This window comes from Hypomesus nipponensis, chromosome 20, assembly GCF_054491055.1.
Source record: "Hypomesus nipponensis isolate SF chromosome 20, ASM5449105v1, whole genome shotgun sequence".
NCBI lineage: Eukaryota > Metazoa > Chordata > Actinopteri > Osmeriformes > Osmeridae > Hypomesus > Hypomesus nipponensis.
This window is the reverse complement of record NC_140380.1, coordinates 12,334,352-12,359,316: the sequence shown is the minus strand read 5'-3', so window position 1 is coordinate 12,359,316 and position 24,965 is coordinate 12,334,352. Positions and strand designations below refer to the sequence as shown.

The window sequence follows — 24,965 nt, the reverse complement described above, 5'->3', positions numbered from 1 at the left end:
TAATCATTAAATGGATACATATATTCACAAATATATTATTAAGCTATTAGATTTAGAGACGCGTATAAAGAAACAGTATAAAAGTCAAACATGGATGCAAGATGGAGACAGAATGGGAAAGGAGACATCAGTTAGAGAGAGAGAGAGAGAGAGAGATACGCGTGCTGTGGGCCGGGATGATGAGCCCCTGGCTATGCTCCATCGGTGACGAAAGCAGCCCAGTCCATCAGTTGCCATGGAGACCAACAAGAGCAGCCTGAGAAAGGAGGCAGAGGGGAGGGGCATGCTTGGGAGAAATAGAGGAGAAAGAGCCAGAGGGAAGCTGTAGACAGAGCACATACAGAAAAGAAACCAGAGACAGACTGCAAGGAAGGGCTGAGAAACAAACTGGCAGAACTGAGGAAAATACCAACACCTCTTCTGCAGAGACAAGAAAACAAAGGTGGCAGCATCCAGTTAACTGCTCAGTCATCTGGCTGGCAGAAGGAATTAGAGCACAAAATCGGAGATAGAGTGAACGAGGGAGGGAAATAGAGATACAAAATGGATCAACATTCAGAGAGCGGTGAGTCCCCACCGTGTGACCCTCAGCCTACCGGGAAAACAAGAAAGGGCTTCAAGCTTTTTGGAAAGCGCAAGCCAGGCTCTGGGGTGGGCAGCATCTTCTCCATGCGCAGCAAAGGCGATGGGAACAACCCAAACAAGTCCTCCATTGCAAGGAGCAATACTCAGGATGGATTAGGAGAGACTGTGGCGCAGGAGTTTGAACAAGAGGCAGAGAAGAGGCAGGAGCAGGATCCAGAGGTTGGTCAAAGAGACGAGGCGGAGATAGCAGGAGAGGTAGATGAAATTGCAGGTTATGATGTCACTTCCTATAGTGTACCACCCCGTCCCTCCATCTCCTCCGTCACCTCTGCCAAGTCTCTGGGCTTTTTGTCGCTGCTACGTGGCGGGCGGCGTGGAGGGAGAGACCGCCATGCCCACACCGTGTCTCAGCCGTCCATGAAACAGCGCAGAGGTCTCAAAGGTCTCTTTGGCAGTGTCCCCTGGCACCAGAGGGAGAAGGAGCCCAAGGAGCAAACCCCTCCAAGCCCCCTACTCATGACGTCACGTACCAACAGTGTGGAGATTATTAAAGAGGATCTTACCTTAACTCCCAAAACCCCACCTCGCACTATGACCAGCCCTGAGCAGGAGCAGGAGCCAGACACTGCAGCCTTCGCCACCACTCCTGAGAGATCAGATGCAGGGGGGGCAGTGGCTTCAGAAAACACGTGTGGATCTAATCTGGACGTTCTAGAGGCGCACCCCCCACCTGTCCCCACCACTGAACCTCCCCTTGACCCTGCTGTGGACCGCCTCAGCTCGCTGATGGCCGACATTTCTTTGCTTATCAGCTTTGATTCGTTCACGGGCTGTGGAGACATCATTGCTGATGTGGAGGCAGAGTGGGGGAAGGCAAGCAGCGCTGCAGGGGGGGTTGGAACTAGGGCAGCGGCAGGGGCCAAACCTTCTCCCACACCAACTACTTTTGATGCTGCTCCAGCATCTACAACGCTCACCCCTATAACCAAACCATTCATGTCATCTGTCCCCTCTACAAAACTGACTCCTCACTCCATCTCTCCTGCAACACAATTTGTCATTTCTACTTCCACTTTTAACCAACCTAGCCCCATTCTTAGCACTAATATCAAACCCAACTTTACTTCTACCCCTAACTTTACCCCAAACTCCACCCCAACTCCACACCCTGTGTCCACCTCTTCCTCCATCACTTCATCTTTTACCTGTGCTGCTTCAGTTAAACCATCTCATGTGGCTGCTCCACCTATCTTTGCTGTAGCTAAACCCTCTCTTGTTGCTCCACCCATCTCTGCTGTATCTAAACCCTCTCCTTTAGCTCCACTCATCTCTGCTGTATCTAAACCCTCTCCTTTAGCTCCACCCATGTCTGCTGTATCTAAACCATCTCCTGTAAATGCTCCACCCATCTCTGTTGTATCTAAACCATCTCCTGTAGATGCTCCACCCATCTCTGCTGTATCTAAACCCTCTCCTGTAGATGCTCCACCCATCTCTGCTGTATCTAAACCCTCTCCTGTAGATGCTCCACCCATCTCTGTTGTATCTAAACCCTCTCCTGTAGATGCTCGACCCATCTCTCCTGTATCTAAACCCTCTCCTGTAGATGCTCGACCCATCTCTCCTGTATCTAAACCATCTCCTGTAGCTCCACCCATGTCTGCTGTATCTAAACCATCTCCTGTAGCTCCACCCATGTCTGCTGTATCTAAACCATCTCCTGTAGCTCCACCCATCTCTGCTGTATCTAAACCATCTCCTGTAGCTCCACCCATGTCTGCTGTATCTAAACCATGTCCTGAAACTTCTGCACTACCCGCCCTTGCTAAACCAACACCTGTCTCTCAGAGCAATTCACCTGCTGCATTTGCCTCTTATACCATATCCTCCAAACTAGGTTCCACAGAAGCCATTAACTTCAAAACATTTTCACATCCCACTCCTTTTCAAAGTTCAGTAGGCCCTACATACCCCCACACCCTGACGCCAATCCCAGGTCTGGCTCCATCTCCAGACCCAGTCCTTGGCCAAACCCCTAATCCTGCTGCAGCACAGAGTCCCTCACCAACCCTCGTGTCTCTACCGAAGGCCCCTTCTTCACACTCAGATTCTCCAGTTTCTCCTCCCAAAGCATCCTCAACCACAGATTTCTCTTCACCCCAGACTCCATCTTCCCCCACAACTACTCCAGCCATGGTCTCTGCATCCAAGCCACATGTAGACCCTATGCCTGCCTCAGTTTCATTCATCATGACCACTCCTGCCTCTGCCCACTCTCCCTCGACTGCTCCCACACCTGCCGCAGAGGTTACAAACCCCTTAACCTCTTCCCAGGCAAAAATAGGCAGAGAGAATGAAGCCTGTGGGAATGGAGGCAAGAGCACAGCCACTCCAAACGGCATGGACGTTGGGACCAAATCATCCAAGCAAGAGGATCAACACGGAGCTTCCAAGGACGAATGTCTTGATGTCCCCCAGTCAGACAAAAAGAGCCCCCCAAAGAAGACTGCAGGGCTCAGTAAGATTCCTGTGGTTGGAGGGGGTCGGCCAGCGAAGCTGCCTGTCAGGAAGGCCATGCCCAGTGACGACGAAGGATGTTGGGATGTGCCCACTCAAGGGCATGAGGAGGAGAGTCCCCACTTCAGCCAGCAACACATGGAGAGCAGAGACGGTATGACTGACCCCTCCACTGATATGGAGGTTAACTTACCAACAGTCTGGAAATCCAGTCCAGAGGAGAATCCATTTCAGCTGCCCAAAATTGCAACAAGTTTATCACGGGACTCTAAGATCCCAGTAAAGCAAGGAGTCTCATTACATGCCCATCCCGCTCAGATTCCTGTAGCCAAGGAGCCCCACCGCACCAAGATACCCGTATCAAAGGTACCCGTATCAAAGGTACCGGTCCGCCGGGGTTGCAACAAAACCACAGCTGCTTCTCCAAAACCCATCACAGAACAGCCGAGGAAATAAAGACAGCAGACAGGATCAATTCATATTCAATACCCAAGATTTGACTCTTAAATTACTATATTGATACTCTTCCATCGCTCTTATTGTAGTGGACTTGCTTTTAATTACCCAATGGTTCTCTCCCACAATTCTGCCTTTTCTTGGCTTTCAACAACAGCAGCATTTTACCAGTAGCAGGGAGGCAGTATCATCACGGTATTATATAGCAATTACTGGGCAGGGTTAGGGTTAGAGTTACCAGCCATCCCTTAGGGATGATCTGAACCCAGGACAACTCATTTAATAGAAGAGAGTCCAAAGGTGCTCTTTCTATTCTAAACCATATCTGAATTTAACAAAGTCAACCTTTTGTACAACCCTTTTTAACTTTTGTTACGCCCTCTTGTTATTAATACTTAAAAAAGAAACCTGAATTTCTTTACAGCAATTCTCTTGTATAACTGTTTTGCCTTTTCTGTCCCTTAGTCATCTCAGTAGAGGGTCGGCAGTGCCTCAGCATTACATCTCCAATCATATCTCTGGATGTACAGGACATAGAAAGATTTGCCAATATGAGCCAGAGGATTTCTCCTCCATAACTCTATTTTTTATTTATTTTTGGACAGGGCACTAAATCATATGGCCTTTGTTTGCCTGCTCATGAGGAACACTGTCTGACTGCGGCTCTTACAGATAGATTTTACAGTGGGTGAACCTGTGTAATAAAGTATGTTAGTTAGCCAGACTGTGAGGATGCTGAATTCCTTTGCTCCCATTGGTTTTATCTCTTTCCTGATCTGACGTAGTCATGATCCCACAAGGATTATATTTGTGTGTATAATCAACATCTATGTTGTTCTGCCTACTATTTAATCAATAAAATGACAAAAGTACTTATTACCCTAAATGTATTTATTTTATGTTAGTGTGCTGACATATGCTATTGTCAGCAACATGAAAAAAACATTTGAATATTTGTGCAAATATGGTGTGAGTTCACAAAGATATGACCTTGGGATTTATATTTACACACACACCATCTCCTTCCTTTACAGTGTTCTAATAAGGGAGGGATGAAATACAAGCTGTATAACTTGACTTTAGGTGTGAAGCGGAAATTTGCCAGAAATCTCAAAAGATGTTGGGAACAATATGTTTTATTCTGTAATACCAAAGTAATAGTAAAATCAATTTAGAAATACGCTGATATTATTTTATGATAAAATGAATCGATTAATAGTCCTGCAACCCTGTTCTGTCAGCACTACCCTTTCTCTCTCTTGCTCTCTCTTGCTCTCTCTTGCTCTCTCTTGCTCTCTCTTGCTCTCTCTTGCTCTCTCTTGCTCTCTCTTGCTCTCTCTCTCTCCCTCCTATCCGCATGTCCATTCCTTCTATACACACTTCAAACCCTCCCCAACAACTGCTGGTGGTAAAAGATGAAGCATCACGGGGATGAAAGAGGGAGAAGAGAGAAGTCATAACGAGGGTGCAACAAAGGATGGATATTTATAGATAAAGAGCAACACAGGCTACACAAACAGATGTCTATTCACCAAGTGAAACCCAGAGGCCCTGAGCAGAGAGAAGAAAGCAGTCTCGGTGTCCCTGGAAAAACACAAGATCTTCACTGCATCAGATTGAGTCAGATGTCAGGATGCACACTGGGAACACATCTCTCCTTTCTGGCCAAAAGGACAATTTAGTTCTGCACAAACAAACTGGGAGTGCACTGTCAGTAACACCAGTGGCTTGAGATAGAAATGTGTTAAATAAGAACAAATAGAGTTTGATGGTAAATATAACTTATAGTAAAGGCTACAGGTCAGCTAAGCACAAAGTAGGGCAAGGGTGAATGGTGTAAACTCATTATGCCTATAACATAAGAATGAATAAACTCATTGTGCCTATAACATAAGAATGAATAAACACATTATATCTACAACATAAGAATGAATAAACACATTATATCACAACATAATGATGAATACATAGCACATAAGGCCAAGGTAAAAAAAGAGGAAAGAAACATGTGTTTACAACAGTGAGACAAAAAGGGAGAGAGGGCAAAAATTTAGTCAGTCATGAATTGCATTATGCTCCAAATTAAAGGGCCCTCTGATTTGAAAATGTGATTATTCCATATTATTTACACAGGAAGTAGATTACATAAACCCTTTATGTTAACAAAATTGTTTAGCAGGAATTGTGCTGTTACGTTGACAAGATTGTTAAGGATGATCTGTTGGAATGGGAAACACATCAACCCAACAGGGGGCACAGTACTGTGATTAACTATGCAAAACAGAATTATAAGTAAAAACACAATTTTGCACTTTAAAGCTGGGCCATGTCATTGTCCTATATATTTGAGTTTTATAATTCTTCCCTAAAAGAGGAATGACATGCTCCTTTAAACATAATTTAGCATGCTTCAATTCCAGTGTCTCCATGCCAACACTACTACTGGACAGTAGGTCAACCAATGAGAGGCTGGGAATGTGGAGAACCTCTCAGAGTGCCCTCTCTCACACACACATACACACAATTTACACACACACACCCTATCTACACACACAATCTACACACACACACATTCACTTATCCATTCAGTAAATCATGTAGAAAGGTTAAGCATTTCAGACATTTTTGTTAATTACTGTAAACCATATGGATATGTTGAGCAAGAAAGTAAGAGTAAATCAGATCATTCACTTATGAGTAGTTAACAAAGTGAAGTGTAGAACTGTAGAGCAGAGGGACAGCTGTAGAACTGTTGAGGAGAATGCATAATAGCCCACGCAAGTCAGAATATCCCCACAAACAGTATATTATATCTTCTTCATAAACTATTACCTGCAGACTTTACAAAAAAACTGCCATAACGGTCAAATATTTGTAATTCTATATTTCTTGTAATTGTCAATACAATCATTACAGAAATTTAAGAGTGAATAAAAAGGCGTGGATCAATCAAATATTGGTTTATTGTTTATTATAAATTGTTTACTCCTGTAATATTTATAAACATGCATGATTAACCCCCCAAAAATATATACTAAATGTATAATCTTAATTTGTAGATTATTAAGTTTAATATTTAAATTGCATAAATATGTAACAAACATTAGGTAAAACATTTAAACTGATCCACACACAGTAGATTAGACAAGATTTATAGTATGCTGTATGCCTATGGTAAGCCCTGGAGTCACCATATGTTTCCTCCACTAGAGGCCAGTCCACAACAGAGAAACATTCACTATGAGCTGCATCCCTCCACCGCACAGCCCACAGATCACTATGAGCTGCATCACCTCCACCGCACAGCCCACAGATCACTAGGAGCTGCATCACCTCCACCGCACAGCCCACAGATCACTATGAGCTGCATCACCTCCACCGCACAGCCCACAGATCACTATGAGCTGCATCACTCCACCGCACAGCCCACAGATCACTATGAGCTGCATCACTCCACCGCACAGCCCACAGATCACTATGAGCTGCATCACCTCCACCGCACAGCCCACAGATCACTATGAGCTGCATCACTCCACCGCACAGCCCACAGATCACTATGAGCTGCATCACCTCCACCGCACAGCCCACAGATCACTAGGAGCTGCATCACTCCACCGCACAGCCCACAGATCACTATGAGCTGCATCACTCCACCGCACAGCCCACAGATCCCTATGAGCTGCATCACTCCACCGCACAGCCCACAGATCACTAGGAGCTGCATCACCTCCACCGCACAGCCAATGTGTAGAAGTGTAGTAACACTACTACCGTCTCTCAGAGAACCACTCTCACGAAGCATAGTATTAGACCATAATTAATTATCTAATTCAGCATTCAAAATGCATGAGCTAATGGCATTTGAGTAGAGTGTGTGTGTATAAAAATTATATATATATATGTCAACGTATATTGTATTTTCACATTTCTATGATTTGATATAATTACCCCAAAAAATGTTTTATTTTCTTAAGTTTTGCTTAAATACTTTGCCAAAATATAATAACATATTTATACATTGTTGAATGACAATAAGTAGCAAAGAAGAACAACCTAACCAAGCATTGGAGCACTGAAAGGTACAGTATATTGTCAGTGAACTACTTTTTCAATTTAGATATTCTAAGTTTGATTTGAAGTCTTTCAAAACTTTAGTTAAAGGTAATACTTAGGCTACCAATTGGAACACATCTGAATTTTCTCAAAGCTCTGTGATCATTATTTAATCAAATAATATCATTAGTCTGAATACTAGTCTGTTAGAATATCTGAATATTCGAATATTCATGATCATCCTTGAATATAGCTGCACCTGCCACAGTGTTTGTTTAATTAATTATTTATATATAAACATCAGGAATACACGTCTCTAATTAGAGATTGATGACATAACTCACTATCATTCCACCAGCAGACAGACCTGGACAGGAGGAGGAGAGACCCAGATTCACTGATGGGCTCAGATGGAAGCTATATTTATCAACAGTAATATTTGTAAGTTGCTTTGGAAAATAGCGTTTGCTAAATGAATAAAATGTAAAAATGTTCAATGTTGTATAGTTGTCTGTTTGAAAAATATATTACAGATAGTAAAATGTTTGTAATTTGCAGACTTTTGGTAGGTAGCCAACATGTAGTCATAGCATAGTGACCACCACTGACCCCAAACCTTGACCCCGAGCATGCAGGAGGGGTTCAGACCAGGAAGTGCGCGTGGCCCTCAGCCCCAGTGATGATCACGTCCATCCAGATCCTCATGGCTTCAGGAGAGGGAGCTACCATGTAGTAGACCCGGTCATGGGTCTTCACACTGAATGTCAGGGAGGGGTGAGGGCTCTAGTGAGGCCAGTGAAGACAAAGGAGGATGGAGTTAGGGTTAGGGTCTGAGGTTAGGGTTATAGGGTTAGGGTCTGAGGTTAGGGTTATAGGGTTAGTGTCTGAGGTTAGGGTTATAGGGTTAGGGTCTGAGGTTAGGGTTATAGGGTTAGGGTCTGAGGTTAGGGTTATAGGGTTAGGGTCGGAGGTTAGGGTTATAGGGTTAGGTTCTGAGGTTAGGGTTATAGGGTTAGGGTCTGAGGTTAGGGTTATAGGGTTAGGGTCTGAGGTTGGGGTTATAGGGTTAGTGTCTGAGGTTAGGGTTATAGGGTTAGGGTCTGAGGTTAGGGTTATAGGGTTACTGTCTGAGGTTAGGGTTATAGGGTTAGGGTTAGGGTCTGAGGTTAGGGTTATAGGTAGAGCTAGAGAGGAAGAAAGGGTTAGGGTGTGAGAAACATTTGTGTTTTCCTATTAATTTATAATAATGAATTAATAATAATTCATTATTATCTATTCTATGATCCATTTCGTATTAAAATCAACAGTCTACATATGAACAACAGACGATTGGTGTATGTCATAACCATTTACCTTGTGTGCATTCTTTAAATGGTCATAATAGACCTCCTCTATGGCTTGAAAGTAAATTACTCCCTTCATCTTTGTCTCGTGCTTATCTGAAACCAGAAATGCATGTTTTTCTATCGACTACAATAACTGATGTTAGTAGGTGATTGTTGTACAATGCAATGGATTACTTAAGAAACCACAGCATGTAGCCTTGCAGTATGTCTATTGTGATCGTATATAATTATTGATTGGGCATACAATACTAAAACCACTGCAAACTATGTTTATTACCTGCATAATAGGCCAGAGTTCTTCGGTTTCGGTCAAACACAAACCAGCGTTTCTTCCAGGTCTTGATCTTGCCGCCCATCTTGACCAGGAAGCCCCGGCAGGTCTTGGCAGTGATGGCCAAGTGGAAGCAGGCACGGGGACTGTGTCCTGCTGCCTCGATGTGGCCATGCAGGTCGAACTCATCCTGCCTCAAGGGCAGGTAACGTGTCAGCGGGCGGGACTGGAGACAGATGCAGGAGGATTTTACAGAAGAAAAATATGATGGGAATACATTATGACCTTCATAAAAAATACAATAACATACATCTCTCTACGTCAATGACATACATTAATTCCCCCATGCTTCTATCTGGTCCATAGTTCAATCAAATATTGTGTCTCCAAAAGCAATCATATAAACCCCAGGGTACATACAAGGAAAGGTGTTAGAAATAGGCTGTTCTATACTTAAACCAAGATGAATATGCCAAGTTGGTTAAAAGTGATAAATCCTTCAATCCTCAATAATATATAAATATAATATATGTTAGTTTAGAGGGGGGGAAGACGGGGCACGAGGGGGAGTATTCTGTTTGCAGACCAGAAAGGCTAGGAAGGCTAGCTTTAGCATCACTTAATGTAAGTATAGCTTCATTGGTTAGTTAAGGTGGGCTGACACCTGAAGGTTGGTCCATATCAGCCTGGGTGAATTTACGTTGTCTCACTCTGTAGTTACACTCGTTTTCACACGACAACAAGCTTGTGTACCATTTGGCTGCTGATTGGTCACAGAGACAAGCATAACTGTTAACTAATCCACCCACTTGAATTACATTGTCCAACCACTTCTAGATACATTCTGTCTGTTTTGCCTGAACCATTTGTCATGTGATGGTAGTATTCAGATTGTACCCCGGAGTCAATGCCGTCCACATGCACGTCTCTAACCTGTGCTCTCTGTTTGTCCCTCAGCTTCACCTCCCTCTCAATGAGCATCTGCCTCCTGCTGGTCTCCTCCTGCAGGAGCTGCTCCAGCACCTCCCTCCTCCTCCGCTCCTCCTCCAGAGCCTGCCTGCGCACTTCAATCTCTCGCTCCTACAGGGGACAAACATAGTTGTGACAGGTCCTCCATCTCTCTCTCAAACACACAGAGAGTCTCTTACCCTGTAGAAACTCTCTCACCCTGTAGAAACTGTCTTACCCTGTAGAAACTCTCTCACCCTGTAGAGACTCTCTTACCCTGTAGAGACTTACCCCATAGAGACTCTTACCCTGTAGAGACTCCTAACCTGTAGAGACTCTCTTGCCCTGTAGAGACTCTCTTACCCTGTAGAGAGTCTTACCCTGTGTTCCGCAAGTTGATGTTTCTCTACTTCTGCATCTCGTAACAAACGTTCCATCTCCTCAATCTTGGCTGTGTTAGACGTGCTGGCGCTGTGGAAAAGATCACAACACAAGAGTAACTATCTTGGTTGAACAATGTAGAGGAACAACAAGGGGTGGAGAGGAAACACGTTTTGGAGACACAAATTCTTCTACGGATTTCTCCATTAATGTTTATCTGAGATTTTATGTTTTTTTGTTAATGTAAAATTTGATTGATGGCATCAAACAAAAAAAAGCATTTATCAATGCATTTAATATTTCAAAACCACTGAGTGCAATAGGTAGGGTTAGCCACTAATGTAGAAACTGAACAGATTATGGCATCCCTCAAGTCCATTAACAATACTATCAATCACCTGGAGATATTGTCTGGTGAACAGGCAGATATACTGGTCTCCATGCTGTCAGAGCTGTCCACACTGAGTGTATCAAAGGCGTGTCCATTATCTGTGTAGCACGAGGACTCCTGGAAAACGTTGGATTCTGACACAGTCCGGCTGCAGAGGGCTGTCAGTCTTAGTCTCTCCTCACGTGTGTACATGTGGCTTTGGTCAGCTGAGACCAACAAGCATACACAAACAAACAAACATACACACACACACACACACACAAGGATATTGAGGTATAATTTCTCTCTCTTTGCGCAGCTGCGGGTTGACACCTTTGACGCCAGGAGGCGAAAGCTGACGCATTCTTTTGCAGCTCGCCTCCTGGCATCTGGGAATGACATAATTAGGCTCCTGTTATCCTCAGACGCCTTTTCCAGGAGCCAGTTTTGGAGAAACTATTGCTACACTGTACATAGGCCATGAGTTGTTTTTAGTTAGGCATTTTAGATAAGTAGATTAATGTCTCTTGTATGTAATGTTTTTTGTGTATGGGCCATTGCGCCTGAAATAAACATTAAATAAATAAATAATTGAACTAAAAGATGCTGAGCATGTTGTTTTGACTATCTTGTGTGGTATCTAGAGAAAGCATAGTCATGTTTGGGCAAAATTAATTCAGCCCACCTTTCTGACCAATGACAGTGGATGTAACAGACGTGGTCTTTCTGACCAATGACAGTGGATGTAACAGACGTGGTCTTGCAAGCTCCGTCAGAGGCATACCGCCCAATGTTACCTCCCACCGGGAGTCGAATCTGCCACCTCTCAACGTCCAGGCACAACCACTAACAACTATGCAAATTAAAAGCTAGCTCTTCGTTGACACGGGTGGTCTGCTACATACTTGAGGAGTGAGTTTCACCACACACCGCCTACATGGACGTATAGACAGTACAGGCAGGTGCTAGTGACTACTGTGTGTGAATTAGGCTCTTTACTTTCTCATCCGTTGTCTTTGCAAGAAACATTAAAGTGAAGAGACTTGGGACACACTGTCCAAACGTTAAAATTACACAAAAGGACAACCGACAAAATCGTACATTTGGTTTGAAAGAAAGGAATGGCCAACAGCTGGTGTAGCTAAGAATGAGCTTGTCTGTTGTTGCAGAGCTTGATGACTTGGTATCTCGGATGTAATTCAGCATTTGCTGCAGCGTGAACCATAGCCTGAATGTAGCCTATAATAGCCTACATTTATTTAGAATATCCGCCCCAATATCACCACCAGCCGTCACTGGTTATATTAGCTTATAAGTAGGGGTTACCTCTAGCATAAGCAAGTCTTGTGCATGTGTAAAATATGACAGTATGCAAGAGGCCGGGGAGAGAATTCCACCCCACTCTGAGTGTTCCTCACCCTTGGAGCGACTGCCAGGGTCTCTGGGGGAGATGGACAGGCCTCGTGAGACCACACTACCACAGCTGGCGCTCTGAGACAGGGAAAGGTGGGCCTGCAGACCGGATACTTAGAATGAGTTCAAACAACATTGTATGGAACCATTTGTGATCAGGGTGGTGATCAGGGTGGTGATCAGGGTGGTGTAAAGTTGTACCTTGGGGGCCAGGCCCCGCCCCAGGCCCCGCCCCAGGCTGGAGCTGATGCAGGAGCTGATGCAGGAGCTGGGGGGTGGCTTGCTCATTCTATGGAGCAGGGTGTTGCTCAGCTGAGAGGCAGTCTCCTGGCTGCCCCTCCGTCTCTCCTCCAGGGAAACAAAGTGCTGCAGGGTCAGGGGGCGGAGAACATAGAAGAGGGTTACACTGTTAGGTTGTGTTATGAAGTACTAATGCTTGTGGGCTACTGTGGTGTTTTGCCACCATCCTCTTTGTGTGTTGGCTTTAGGTTTTAGTCATTCTTGTTGCATAGTTTGTTGGTGTTGTTGTCTGCTGGTAGTAGCATTATGGTTAGGGTTAGTCTCTAAGTTAAGTTGTCTTGGTAAAATACAATTTACATTATTTAAAAAATGATCGATATTAATGATAGTTACAATAGTGGAATGTTTAAGTTAAAATTCTACAGAGCACATGAGAATTACAGAACTGATCAAACCATCTTTGCGATGCCAAATAAAGTCTGATACTGTTCGTTTCCTCCTCTTGAATGAAATAGACTACTGACTGTTTTAGCCAAGTCAAGCCATCTGCTGTGAGACACATGAACTATGCATAAATATGCTATATATAGCATATCCTGTTACAAACTGTTGCATGGCTGGTATAGTATAACAAAATGGTCACAAAGTAGAACAAGTAATTGTTACAAAAACGTATTACAATTACTAACAATAGCCACACAAGGCTGACAAGTGTTGGAGAACGTCAGCATTATGCAAAAAATATGCAGACATGGGCAGATCTTTTTTCTATGTGATGATGGTGGTTACTAGTACTTGAACTGTGGTGTCTGTATTTGTGTGTCTGTGCTGTCTGTGTGTTTGTGCTGTCTGTGTGTCTGTCGTGTCTGTCGTGTCTGTCGTGTCTGTCGTGTCTGTCGTGTCTGTGTTGTATGTCGTGTCTGTCGTGTCTGTCGTGTCTGTGGTGTCTGTGGTGTCTGTGGTGTCTGTGGTGTCTGTGGTGTCTGTGGTGTCTGTGCTGTCTGTGTGTCTGTGTGTCTGTGCTGTCTGTGCTGTCTGTGCTGTCTGTAGTGTCTGTAGTGTCTGTAGTGTCTGTGGTGTCTGTGGTGTCTGTGTTGTCTGTGTTGTCTGTAGTGTCTGTGTTGTCTGTAGTGTCTGTGCGGGTTTTTGTTTGACCTTTTTCCCAGCAACTTGATTACTGGCAATGTGACCATCTGTGCATAGCTTTGGCAGTAACCCTAACCCTAGCTTTGGCAGTAGCCAGTTCGAGTACATAGCAGATAAGAGGCACATTCCTATAACTTCCACATGTTGCATACTTGAGTACTACAGTCCACTGCTGTTGTGTTAGTTGGTAAGTGATTGATTTAACGAGATGATTACTTTATATACATGCATGTGCGTTTGCCTGTGTGTATCACATGTAACTTTTAAATTGTAATTTTAGCTTATGTTCACACTGCCCATTTAGATGTTACAAATAAAGTAAACCTGTTATTGTATATTGTTACTGTAATAGTTCCATTGCTGTATATTGGTATTGTTATAGTTTACTAGTTGGAGACAACGGGGGACTGGTTGTTTTCATCCTTATTCGTATAAATGTAACCTATTTTAGAGTTGTTTCCCCCGGAACAGATTTCATGTTCCAACCGAGGGGGGCTGTTGCTGTCTTGGTGTGTAGGGCTGCATCACATACCCTCTTAGCTTTGTTAAATTGCTGCACTAGTCCACACTTGACCGGTGGGGATCTCATTCTATTACCACTGTAACTGTTAGCTGCTCCTGGCATTCTCTAATCCCTGCTCTCCTCTCTCTGTCCCCCCCACACATCCCTGTGGTGTGGGGGGTTTGAGCTGTCAGGACCTGCCTGGTCGTCGGTCTACCAACGCTGGACCAGGTCTTCTACCGGAACCCAGTCTCCATGACGGCTAACAGTGAGTTTCCCGGTCCCATCCAACGTCTATAAAGCCGGACAATGGATTTTGGTGTTTCAAAACCCATTGACATGGTATGACTATGTTAAGCTTGTGTTCTGCTCCTCTCTCTTACCAACCTTCTCTGGAGAAGGGGATCCCTCTCTGAATTGCTCCTTCCTTGGTTTCTTCCATTTTTTCTCCCGTTGGGAGTTTTTCTGGGAGTTTTTCCTTGTTTTCCTTGAGGGTTTAGGTTGGTTGAGGGGCAGTTCTATGGGCGTATGTGAAGCCCTCTGTGACATGCTTGCGTGTAAAAAGGGCTATACAAATACATTTGATTAGATTTGATACATTAAATCATAAGCGGGAGTCAGATGGCTGAGCGGTGAGGGAGTCGGGCTAGTAATCAGAAGGTTGCTGGATCGATTCCCCACCGTGCCAAATGACGTTGTGTCCTTGGGCAAGGCACTTCACCCTACTTGCCTCGGGGGAATGTCCCTGTATTTACTGTAAGTCGCTCTGGATAAGAGCGTCTGCTAAAATAACTAAATGTAAATGTAAGCTATTAAACTGATTCATTTAAGAAATAAAAAAAAACACATCATAAAGTTTACTGTAACAAAATATGGGAGTTGATGGGCTGTGGACAATGGGATGAATTTGGATAAAAAACAATTGTGCGTAGGCAGTGTTAATGCATCTCAGAGATTTCTAGTTCTCTGTATGCAATCTTTTACAGAATTCACACAAATGTATACATTTGGCACCAGGCAATCCCACATACGATTAAAATGGCACAGTCAACTTTAGCACAGTTGGAGTGAATAATAGGTGTTGTATACGCTTTTCACTAACAGAGCTTACAGCTTATACCAACAAGTATGTTGTGTGTCTACTCAATGCTGTACCTCTCTCATGGTTACACGGTTGTTGGGGAAAGCCTGCCCTCCAGTGAACTCAATGTATTTTCTCTCCAAGGAAGACAGGTTCTCTCTCTCCTGCAGACCATAATAAATAAAGATAAAGTCAGTTAAAAAGTTGCATATATTGTAAACTATACAGAAAAGCTTAAAGAATACAAACCATACAGAGACAAGTCTTACTCTCTGGAGCACGATGAACAAGTTGTTCTTCTCTCTGAGAAAGGTTTCCTTCTCTCTGTGACCTTGCTGGGTTATCTGTGTCAACTGTTTCTTTAAAGTCAGGAGCCTTTCCTTGGAGAGACAGAGAGGCATTAGCCTCAAATGCATCCACACTGTGCCACACCACCACAAACCCCTGTGTACCTTGTGACTGACAGTACTGCGTTGGTACTCTGCTATTTCTCTGAGGAGTTGCTGGGTCTCGTTGTCCTTCATCTCATCCTGTTGGCCGTCGATCTCTAGTGGCTGGAGCCCAGTCTCCATCACAGTCACACCCTGGGGGTCAGTCACACCCTGGGGGTCAGTCACACCCTGGGGGTCAGTCACACCCTGGGGGTCAGTCACACCCTGGGGGTCAGTCACACCCTGGGGGTCAGTCACACCCTGGGGGTCAGTCACACCCAGGGGGTCAGTCACACCCTGGGGGTCAGTCACACCCAGGGGGTCAGTCACACCCTGGGGGTCAGTCACACCCTGGGGGTCAGTCACACCCAGGGGTCAGTCACACCCAGGGGGCAACACACACAGACACACACACACACATCCCAATACACACACAAAGACACACAAATTCCAATGTACCTGTACTTGTTACAAATTGCAAAAACTGAAACTGACGGGACAAAAATATATTCCTTTTACTTTTTATGACCTTGTGTGCAAACATAAAATGCATGCAGACACATAACAGCAAACTGAGTGTATAAGCAACAGACAGAACAACTTGTAGTCTGAGACTCCATGGATTGCATGAATTTATTTTACCACTATTACCTGGAATTGGTCTCTCTGGGCTTTGTTCTTGATGCTTCCAATCTTCTTGTTGAGTTGGTCCATAACTTCCTTCTCCCTCTGCAGAAGGGCGCTCTCAGAGTCTTGCTCTCCTTCCAACAAAGCCTGCTCAACATCCATCTACACCATCACCAGGAAGAACCTATTAAGATCACTAGATCAACACTAACAGCAACAACATGTGTGCAGTCCAGGGGGGGTATTCCAGGTAGCGGGTTTAGTGAAAACTTTGAGTTGTTTTACCTTGAAAAGAGGCATATTCCGAGGATTCTGTTCCAGAAAGAGAGGTAACGAAACCTTTTGGTAAGTTTCCATGGTAACTTATTCCTTGAAACTAACCTGCCCGCTAGCAGGTTTGCCAAACTCTACATTTCTACCAATCCCCTCCCACTTTCTGAGCATGATAGCATTGGCAGAGATGGGATATCCTTTCCTGATTCAGCCGACCAATCTCAAACAAAATTTAATTCGCTTAGTTATACGCCGGGAGAGGATTTTAAAACTGCAATTTGACGTGCTTTAATTCCCTGATGAATACCTAGGTTAACGTTACCGTTTCCCGTAACAACCTGTAATTTATTTTAGTAACATTCTCAGCCCTTAGGCCAACATCGCTAATGTTACTCGCTATGGATGTGCACTCAGAACTGACCAAATGCTTTTGGCACTGAAATAAAGACAAATAATTGAAATTGTATTTGGTCTTCTTCATTACCTACAAATAGAAATCTAACAATGAGTATGTTTATCGGCTATTGTTCTTGTAATTTACATGATTCCCTAACCTGTGACCATGTACTGTCCTGTAACTGGTGTTTCAGCAAATCTGTTTCAAGATTGAAGGGGGTCAATATTGACCAACCAACCAAAACTAGTTTGATCAATTGGTTGGTTTGAAGGAAGATGGGAAACGGAACAGTGTATTAACATTAACCAAATAATGCCAATACCAATGGAATTACAGTTATTTGACTCTATGGGTTAAATCAGAGCAAGAATGGTCAAAGTAAGGTTAAATAATATAAGAATTTAATCATATTGCAAATGAATGAAATCAATGAAGGTTAACTCTTACCTACTCTACCATGATTATTGTAAACCAGAGATAGAAAGGAAGAGGTGAAGGAAGAGTAGGACAAGCCAGAGCTGAGGAGATGGTCTCAGGAGATCAAGAATCCACAGATGCTTCACAAATCCTTTTATACCCAAGAACAACTAATCACACCACAATCTTGACCCTTACTTATCAACATGACTAGCAATGCTACAGTAAGTTACACAATGTGTGAGAGTCATCAAGTTGAGACTCCATCCAGTAACTCCATATTTTACCATATGAGAGGTGGGGGCAGGTTGATAGCCTTACAAGATTAGGTTGCCGGTTCGATTCTAACCTGCCATTAAATGAACATCTCACTGCATACCAATCAGAAGGTAGCCGGTTTGACTCCCGACCGTGACAAAAGACGTTGTGTCCATGGGCAAGGCACTTCACCCTACTTGCCTCTGAGAAATGTCCCTGTACTTACTGTAAGTCATTCTGGATAAGAGCGTCTGCTAAATAACTAAATGTAAATGTAAAATGTATACGCTGCTACAGCCGCGTTGCTTTTTTCGGAATATGTTCTCAGATTGACCATAAACACGTAATAAAACTTATATCTGAAGTGTGGTGAAGTAGGACAAAGTTTTTTGTCACCGGGTGCCATGGTGGATCCTTGTATTGGAGCCCCATCGATGTTGGCTTTTAATAATTCTCATGCCCGCGGTTAACTCAGAGTTGACGTACTCCAAGTTGAGATAACAAATTAAAATCTGCTTTTCTGGAACAAAATTTTCGGAGTTTCCCATTTTAGAGCAACTCAACTCAGGGTTCAGGGTTAGGCTCAGAGTTTGTTAAACCCGCTACCTGGAATACCCCCCTGTTCATTCTAACATGCTGTTTATACCTCTCTCATGGATTCCTCCATCTGGTTGTCCAGATCTTTAATCTTCTGCTCCAGCTCTTCAATGTTATTCAACACCTGGATCCTCTCTTCTTCAATACTCGTTACTTCCTGTCTCAGTTGAACATCACTCACTGCCTGTTGGTGACATCACTAAAATTACATTCCTGACTTCACAGTTCACACCGATAAACCAAATGGGTCGTGTTCCTGGGAGTAAGACATGAGAGAGAGAGAGAAAAGAGAGAGGGAGAGAGACAGAGAGAGGGAGAGAGAGAAGGGGTGCATGCACACCCTATGGTTGATAAACTGCCTGTTTGGCACCAGACAGATCTTAGGAATGTGAACAATGGAACGGAGGAGGGGTTGAGAGCAGGGTAGAAGAGTAGAGGGGAGAATATCAGCTAAAGCAATAACAATAAATATAAACAGTAAACACTCACATAGCCTCACCCTGCGATGGTTGTCTACACACTGTATATGATACCAAGTATGCTTATTCACTGCAATTATTTGTGTTCTACTTCCTGCTATATCATGTGTGATAATATGCATAATTACCTATATGAGTTGAACGGTTAACAGACAAACCAATGAATGCAAAGTCTCAACGTCACTTTGTCTCACACACATGCACAAGCTAACACACAAGCACACACATGCCAAAGCGAACACACACACAGCTATCCTACTGGGGATTAAGTCATTTCCGGTCCTGCCTCTTTCAGGTCCCCTCTGATGGGTTGGAGGGGCACAGAGCTGTAACTGAGACTTTCCATTAACCACTTTAGAGTGGAAAAAGACACGTTTACAGCTAAACAAGAACAGGATCAGAAGACATGACTGAAGAATAAAGACTGAGAATAAAGACTGAGAATGAGTCTAACCCTAACTGAAGTTGGAACTGGGGATTGGAATGTGGAAAGGGATTGAAGCTGGGGAAGGAGATTGTGCCTCAAGTTTAGACTAAGGGATGGGACTGATCCTGACTGGGAGATTCGAGAAACACAGAACACTATGTTATAACAAAATGGCATCAGACAGCTTTTTTAGCATTTGACCCCAAAATGTAACAATTGCGTAAAATAGAGGAGGAGGAAGGGAGAGAGACAGCACACACTGACTTAATTCACAATCTGCACAATCACACCATGCCACATTGCAATTGCACTATATTACACTATTAGTATCTTTTGTACTATTTGTATCTCTTGTATCTCTTGTACTATTTGTATTTTTATATTTTTATATTGTAAATTATTTGGCTACTTTATATTTTGTATTAGTATTAGGTAGACTTGTACCTTTAGTATAGTTAGACCACATCTTTAAGTTTTAGGATTCCTATATGTTTAATGTATGCACCTTCCTGCCAAATTAAATTCCTTGTCTGTGCAAACTTTCATGGCGAATAAAACCATTTCAGATTTTTAATATACAGTAATGTTTTTTAAGCACGCCTTTCTACTTTTGCTCAGTGCACCAACAGACCATAGCAGTCCCTTTGTATCTACTTGGCACAGGGATGAACAGCAGTTATTGATGCAATACCTTCATATCTACCTTGGTACAGGGAGGAACAGCAGAACATTGGGACCTGTGATCCCCGTAATGACCGACCTGCCACTTCTCTAGGGCCTTGGGCTCTGAGTCATTTACTGGAGTAGAATTAGCCAAATCTGAGAACAGGGGCTCATCATTAGACACGTTCAGCTCCTCAAGCTCCTTGTTGATCTTGCGCAGGTCGGAGGTAGCTACCACAGAGCCCCCCTGATCTCTATCAACCAGGTCCAACTCTGAGCACAGACTCAGGATGGTCTTCAGACGCTGCCGCTCCTGCATGGAGTAAGGGACAAGAGGAAGGTTGGAGGGCAGTTGGGTAGAGGAGGGTTGGAGGGCAGATGGGTAGAGGAGGGTTGGAGGGCAGGTGGGTAGATGCATTCTTTGCTTGATTCACAAGTTGATTGAATTGTAATGGCCTGTTAAATATGTTTACTGGATAAAGACTGTAAAAGTGAAAGCAATGAAATGCATTAAAGCAAGTTAGTTTTAATGGCACTTTTAGCAGGATGAAGATAAGGTCTTCTGAAATATAACTAGTCAAAACTAAAGTTTTGAAAAGTAAAGAGTAATATAATATCTACAGCAGTGTTTGTGTGGGTGTTTGTATAGTCAGTTTGTGAAACATGGACAGGGACTCCCCTCTAGACTTCCATGCTCCTGAAGAACACACTGGACATCCCTAACCCCAACCTGGAACCAGCCAGGCCTGGGACTGGGTTTCTTTTCATACTTTCATCAGAATTACATGGCTACAAAAATGTTATAAAAGAAGGAAGGAGGGAAGAGAAGGAGGAGAAGGAGGATAAAGAACAGGGACAGAAATAAGAGACAAGAGGTGAGAGAGGAGAGTAGATAGTCACTGAGCCTCACCAGTCTCTGCACCTCCTGCTCCCTGAGCCTCTCGCCCCTCTGTCTTTGGTGGTAGTCTCGTAGTTCCTCCTTCCCATTGAAGGAGCTGATACTGCCTCTCCTCTGGCTTGCTGACAAGCCTGCCTTCCTGAACGACAGCCTCTTGTCTCCCAGGTCCAGATCCAGGCAGGGCGCTGAGCCATGCAGCCCCCCTCCACGCTGCAGCTGGCATGCCGGCACGCCGAGAGATGCCAGGCTGGCCCGGCGCGGGGCATCAGGGTCACAGGCAGGGACTGTCACGTCTGGGGGGCGCTCCAGAAACGCCAGGCTGCGGCGCGGTTTAGAGGTCAGCATCGCCTCTCCTCCCCGCTGCGAGAGAGGCAGGGATAGAGCCGGGCTGTCTGTGTGGAGCCGGGGCAGTGAGCGGCTGTGCAGGCCCAGGCCTTTGAGGGATCCAGTGGAGTACTTCCTCTGGCGGAGGGTGTTTTCCTGGGTAGGATCTCCCAGGTGGCGCCTGCGGCCCAGACAGGGGCTGGAGGGCATACTGGCAGCCCCACTGTGGCTCCGGGGGCTGTAGGGCATGCTTGCGGCCCCACTGTGGCCCCGGGGGGGTCGAGGCTTCCCCGGGCTCCACATGGAAAGCAGGGCTTTCTGAGGTGGCTGGCAGTCGACAAGGCTAGACAGAAGCAGACTGTCCTGTGACTGGTGGCGCGTGGGGGCACGGGGTGAGGGGGGTACGCTGCTGCTTGTTAGGTACGGGAGAGCTCTGGAGGAGGACGAGGAGCGCCACTCTGCAGCGCCGGGCAGGAGAAACTTCTCCTGCAGAGAGGGTATATTCCCTGGGAGGTTAGGAGAGGGAGGAACACTGAGGTAGCCCCGGCTGCATTCTGCAGCTCTCAGACTGGCCTCCAGGGCACTCTTCCTGCGCTGCAGTGTCTCCATCAGACCATGCAACTCCGCCCTGGAACGACGCCTCAACACAGCTCCACACTCTGTGCTGCCATTCTCCCTTTCCACACAATCTGGTAGAAGGATGGAAAAGGGTGTCAGGAGTTAGTGGGGTTACAAAGCTGACTAAGGGGCCTCAAGAGTGTGTATGTGTGCTGACAAAGGAGGGAGAAACCAACTCTAACATTTAGTCCAATATCAACACTGATGTTACAAAAGGTTTTACTAAAAATAAAAGAGTTCTGGTCAAGTGAGACTAGTCAGACTGTTTTTCTGCTCTCTGGTGCTGAGGGAGAGAGTGAGACACAGAGAGAGAGGAAGAGTGAAAGAGACTCAGAGAGATGTCGAGAAAGAGGTGGAGAGAGAGACAGAGAGAGAAATGTAGAGGAAGAAAGAGTGAGAGACTGAGGTAGAGAGAAAGAAAAAGTGAGAAACAGAGAGAATGAGATGTAGAGAGAGAGAGAGAAAGAGTGAGAGACAGAGATAGAGATGTAGAGAGAGAGGTGGAGACACTCTACTCCACTACTAATGTACTTTTATTCGTATTGTAAAGCACTTTGGTTTAAACATTTATTGCTTTTAAATGTGCTTTATAGAAGTACTGACTGACTTTCTGGAACATTTTATACATTAAAAAATAAAGTAATAAAGAAGCACTGATCATGACAGGGGAGTAAATGTATCCTACCTGTGTCACAGCCCAGAGGAACAACAATGCTGCTTTGGGGATGCAAGCTCTCCATTGTCAAGGTGTTCAATCAGTGGGACTAGTTTGCCCTGGTTAAACAACCAACACAAGGTTAGAACACACACACCACACGCAGTGCACACACACACACATACACACTTCACAAATCACCCTGCTGTGCATTATCTCCCTTTTCTCTCCAAATGATGTAGACATACATACACTCCAATCTTTCCTCCTCTGTCTCACACACACACACACACACACACACCAATCCTGGACCTGCTGATCATCCTGAGGTTTTAGGCTGTTCCAGTGCATACCCCTAACCCATGGCTGGCTGGAGAGAGGCTTTCTAGGAAGTAAGGTATCCATTTACAAACTCAACTACTCAAATCACAATCCTTCAGCATGAGTTCATCCTCCTCCATCCACCTGCCACCTGAATAAGCATCACATGTGGGAAATATTTACAGCTTCACCCAGATTTGATGGTAGCAGGGAAGCAGGCATGTGCTCCCACACAGACACACACACACTCACTCTAATGAGCTTGTTCTGTCTATCACTCAGGAACCCCAAAGCTGTGGAAAACTCACCATCTTTAGGATTTCTGAAAGTTTGGAATATTAAATGGCAAAATTATTTTTTCCATTGACCCTAGTGTCTCACTCATTTAGGCAAACTTTTGTTAAAATTCATCCCACTAAAGGCGCATGATTAGATTTACTAAAATACTCCACTTCTTACATCTTTCCTGCACAAAACAGACGCACGCACTAAGGAATGAGCGTAAAGCAAAGGGTACTGCTGAAATCTGTGGGCGAGATGAGCTTAGTGTAGAACGGTAACTAATTGTACGTATAGGCCTATTCGACTGTCAAACCTGCCAAATCAAATGATTGATTTATAGGGGAATATTTTAAACAAGGTTACGTCACTCCTTTGTCGAACAAAGAAGATTAGGCTACAATAAACTCTAAATGCTACAATAGCACAAAACTAAACAGAATGACGAATGAGTTCTCATTTAAATTAACAATATCTTTTTTTAGAGCATGGTGACTAACCTTGGTCTTCTGTCATACTCTGGTTGAGAGCAGTTCGGACTTCTTTAAGATGGAGATTAACATGACAAAGGGACTAAGTCGAGGTACGAGTTAAAATTTCTGGCGAGAATCCTCCCCACTCCTCCCCATTCTCAGACGAAGCATGCTAACTGCGCAAGTGTGGTTGTCTGACTTTGTTGGATACAATCGCGCCAACTTTTGGTGATGGGGGCTTCGGTGGGCCGCAGGACGAAGAGAGGAGGGGACTTCAGACATGGAGGTGGAACCAGAGACATGTCTGGGAAAGTGGTTATGCTGAAACAGTTGAAGGGGGCTAACCCCTGTTATTATTCACAGTTTGTGAATACTGCTCAGGAGGTAGGAAAGTTCCAAAGCATCCCAAAAGATAAATCTGTATTGTACCAGTTGTTTGGGTCATTTAGTATGGACTTTGTGTTGATATAACTTAGCTTCATCTGTACATTTGCCTAGAAGTTACCTTCTGCCTACTGACTAGTTCGGTTCCAGTAAACTAATGTAAATGTTTGCATTCTGTACATACTTGAGTGCGCGAGGGTAACCCGCCCATTCGGATTGTATGGTAAATCTGATTATTAGAACTGCATGCGCGCAAGGGAGCACAAATGCAACTGAACAGCAACCTCGGCCGTGGCCCCTTTCTACAGACACAACAGTTACATATTTACTTCACGCGCTATTAAACTCTATAATATGTATTTCTGTAAATATCCTCACAGTTACAGTTCACTGTAAGTTCTTTGAGATTCTACTTCTTAACCACATGTAGCCAGTTTAATTTGACTGCCTTTATAAATCGACAACATTGAAGGTATGTTTTGGTAAGGTAAAGTAAAATATTTGTATTCTTTCTTGTTACTATTTGATTATTTAACTATTTATATAATAAAATGGTAATCTTGCATTTGATTCTCCTCTTTCACACATTTGCATAAATATACACTGAGGTCGTCGGATTGATACAGCGAACATGCACATAATAATAATAATACTATATGGTATTTATATTGCACTCTATATTTAAGAAATCTCCGAGTGCTCGACATGCTGGAGAAGAGTGAGGCCTCCGAGCATGTCGCCATTGTGTCTTCAGTCAGTTTTGTGTTGTGTTGTTGCAGTGAATACTTGACACACTTGCATGGAGATCGGGGCCTTGAGCACGTATTTAACGACACTCTAAAATATGTAATTGTCTCTTCAGCGCTTGAGCATGCAGGTACTTGTAAATGTTAAAGTTGAAATATTATCACATAATTCTCCATTCAGGGAGAGAGACACCCTAAAAAAAGGTTGACAAAGGAAATCCAAGTCCTCATCCAGCTCTTTTCTTCAGACTTTCTGCTTTCCATGTACTCACTCCTCTGTTGCATCAGGGGTGGGTCCCCTGTTCAGCCAGGCTGATTACTTCCAGACACCATAGCCCCACTCAAAACACACACACACACACACACACACACTTGATGAACACAGTTAG

At 44.2% G+C, this 24,965-nt stretch overlaps 2 protein-coding genes across 7 annotated transcripts; one reads left to right on the top strand and one right to left on the bottom strand.

Annotated features, from left to right (window-relative positions):
- Positions 1-358: 358 nt before the first annotated feature.
- Positions 359-4,394, top strand: LOC146246448 (APC membrane recruitment protein 2-like). Its single transcript, XM_084683490.1, has 2 exons — positions 359-1,479; positions 2,749-4,394. Exons 1-2 carry the CDS (start codon positions 544-546, stop codon positions 3,556-3,558), a joined length of 1,746 nt encoding a protein of 581 aa, XP_084539616.1. The 5' UTR covers positions 359-543; the 3' UTR covers positions 3,559-4,394.
- Positions 4,395-5,573: 1,179 nt separating this feature from the next.
- On the bottom strand, positions 5,574-23,685 carry LOC146246447 (pleckstrin homology-like domain family B member 2). 6 transcript variants are annotated; one of them, XM_084684069.1, is made up of 19 exons: positions 23,474-23,685; positions 22,404-22,492; positions 20,789-21,789; positions 19,919-20,191; positions 18,359-18,493; positions 16,392-16,529; positions 15,762-16,091; positions 15,579-15,689; positions 15,384-15,473; positions 14,616-14,795; positions 12,542-12,706; positions 12,346-12,439; positions 10,956-11,154; positions 10,557-10,647; positions 10,162-10,308; positions 9,235-9,454; positions 8,965-9,050; positions 8,221-8,394; positions 5,574-7,978 (listed from the first exon to the last, which is right to left on the bottom strand). In XM_084684069.1, exons 2-18 carry the CDS (start codon positions 22,456-22,458, stop codon positions 8,254-8,256), a joined length of 3,456 nt encoding a protein of 1,151 aa, XP_084540195.1. In that variant the 5' UTR covers positions 22,459-22,492; positions 23,474-23,685; the 3' UTR covers positions 5,574-7,978; positions 8,221-8,253. The 6 variants fall into 6 exon arrangements, with proteins under 6 accessions (XP_084540195.1, XP_084540197.1, XP_084540198.1 ...); XM_084684071.1 differs by having other exon boundaries at positions 5,578-8,394; positions 15,762-15,911; positions 23,474-23,684; XM_084684072.1 differs by having other exon boundaries at positions 5,579-8,394; positions 15,762-15,893; positions 23,474-23,684.
- Between the last annotated feature and the right edge of the window lie 1,280 nt (positions 23,686-24,965).

What these genes read in the sequence shown, in the direction of transcription:
- LOC146246448 (XM_084683490.1), top strand. Translation starts at nt 544, where the DNA reads ATGGATCAACATTCAGAGAGCGGTGAGTCCCCACCGTGTGACCCTCAG. An exon ending in CAAGCAGCGCTGCAGGGGGG is followed by an intron (nt 1,480 to 2,748) that starts GTTGGAACTAGG and finishes TCTTCACCCCAG; the next exon opens with ACTCCATCTTCCCCCACAAC.
- LOC146246447 (XM_084684069.1), bottom strand. Translation starts at nt 22,458, where the DNA reads ATGGAGAGCTTGCATCCCCAAAGCAGCATTGTTGTTCCTCTGGGCTGT. An exon ending in CTGTTCCTCCCTGTACCAAG is followed by an intron (nt 18,494 to 19,918) that starts GTAGATATGAAG and finishes TGTCACCAACAG; the next exon opens with GCAGTGAGTGATGTTCAACT. An exon ending in ACCGTGTAACCATGAGAGAG is followed by an intron (nt 14,796 to 15,383) that starts GTACAGCATTGA and finishes GTATTTGTATAG; the next exon opens with CCCTTTTTACACGCAAGCAT.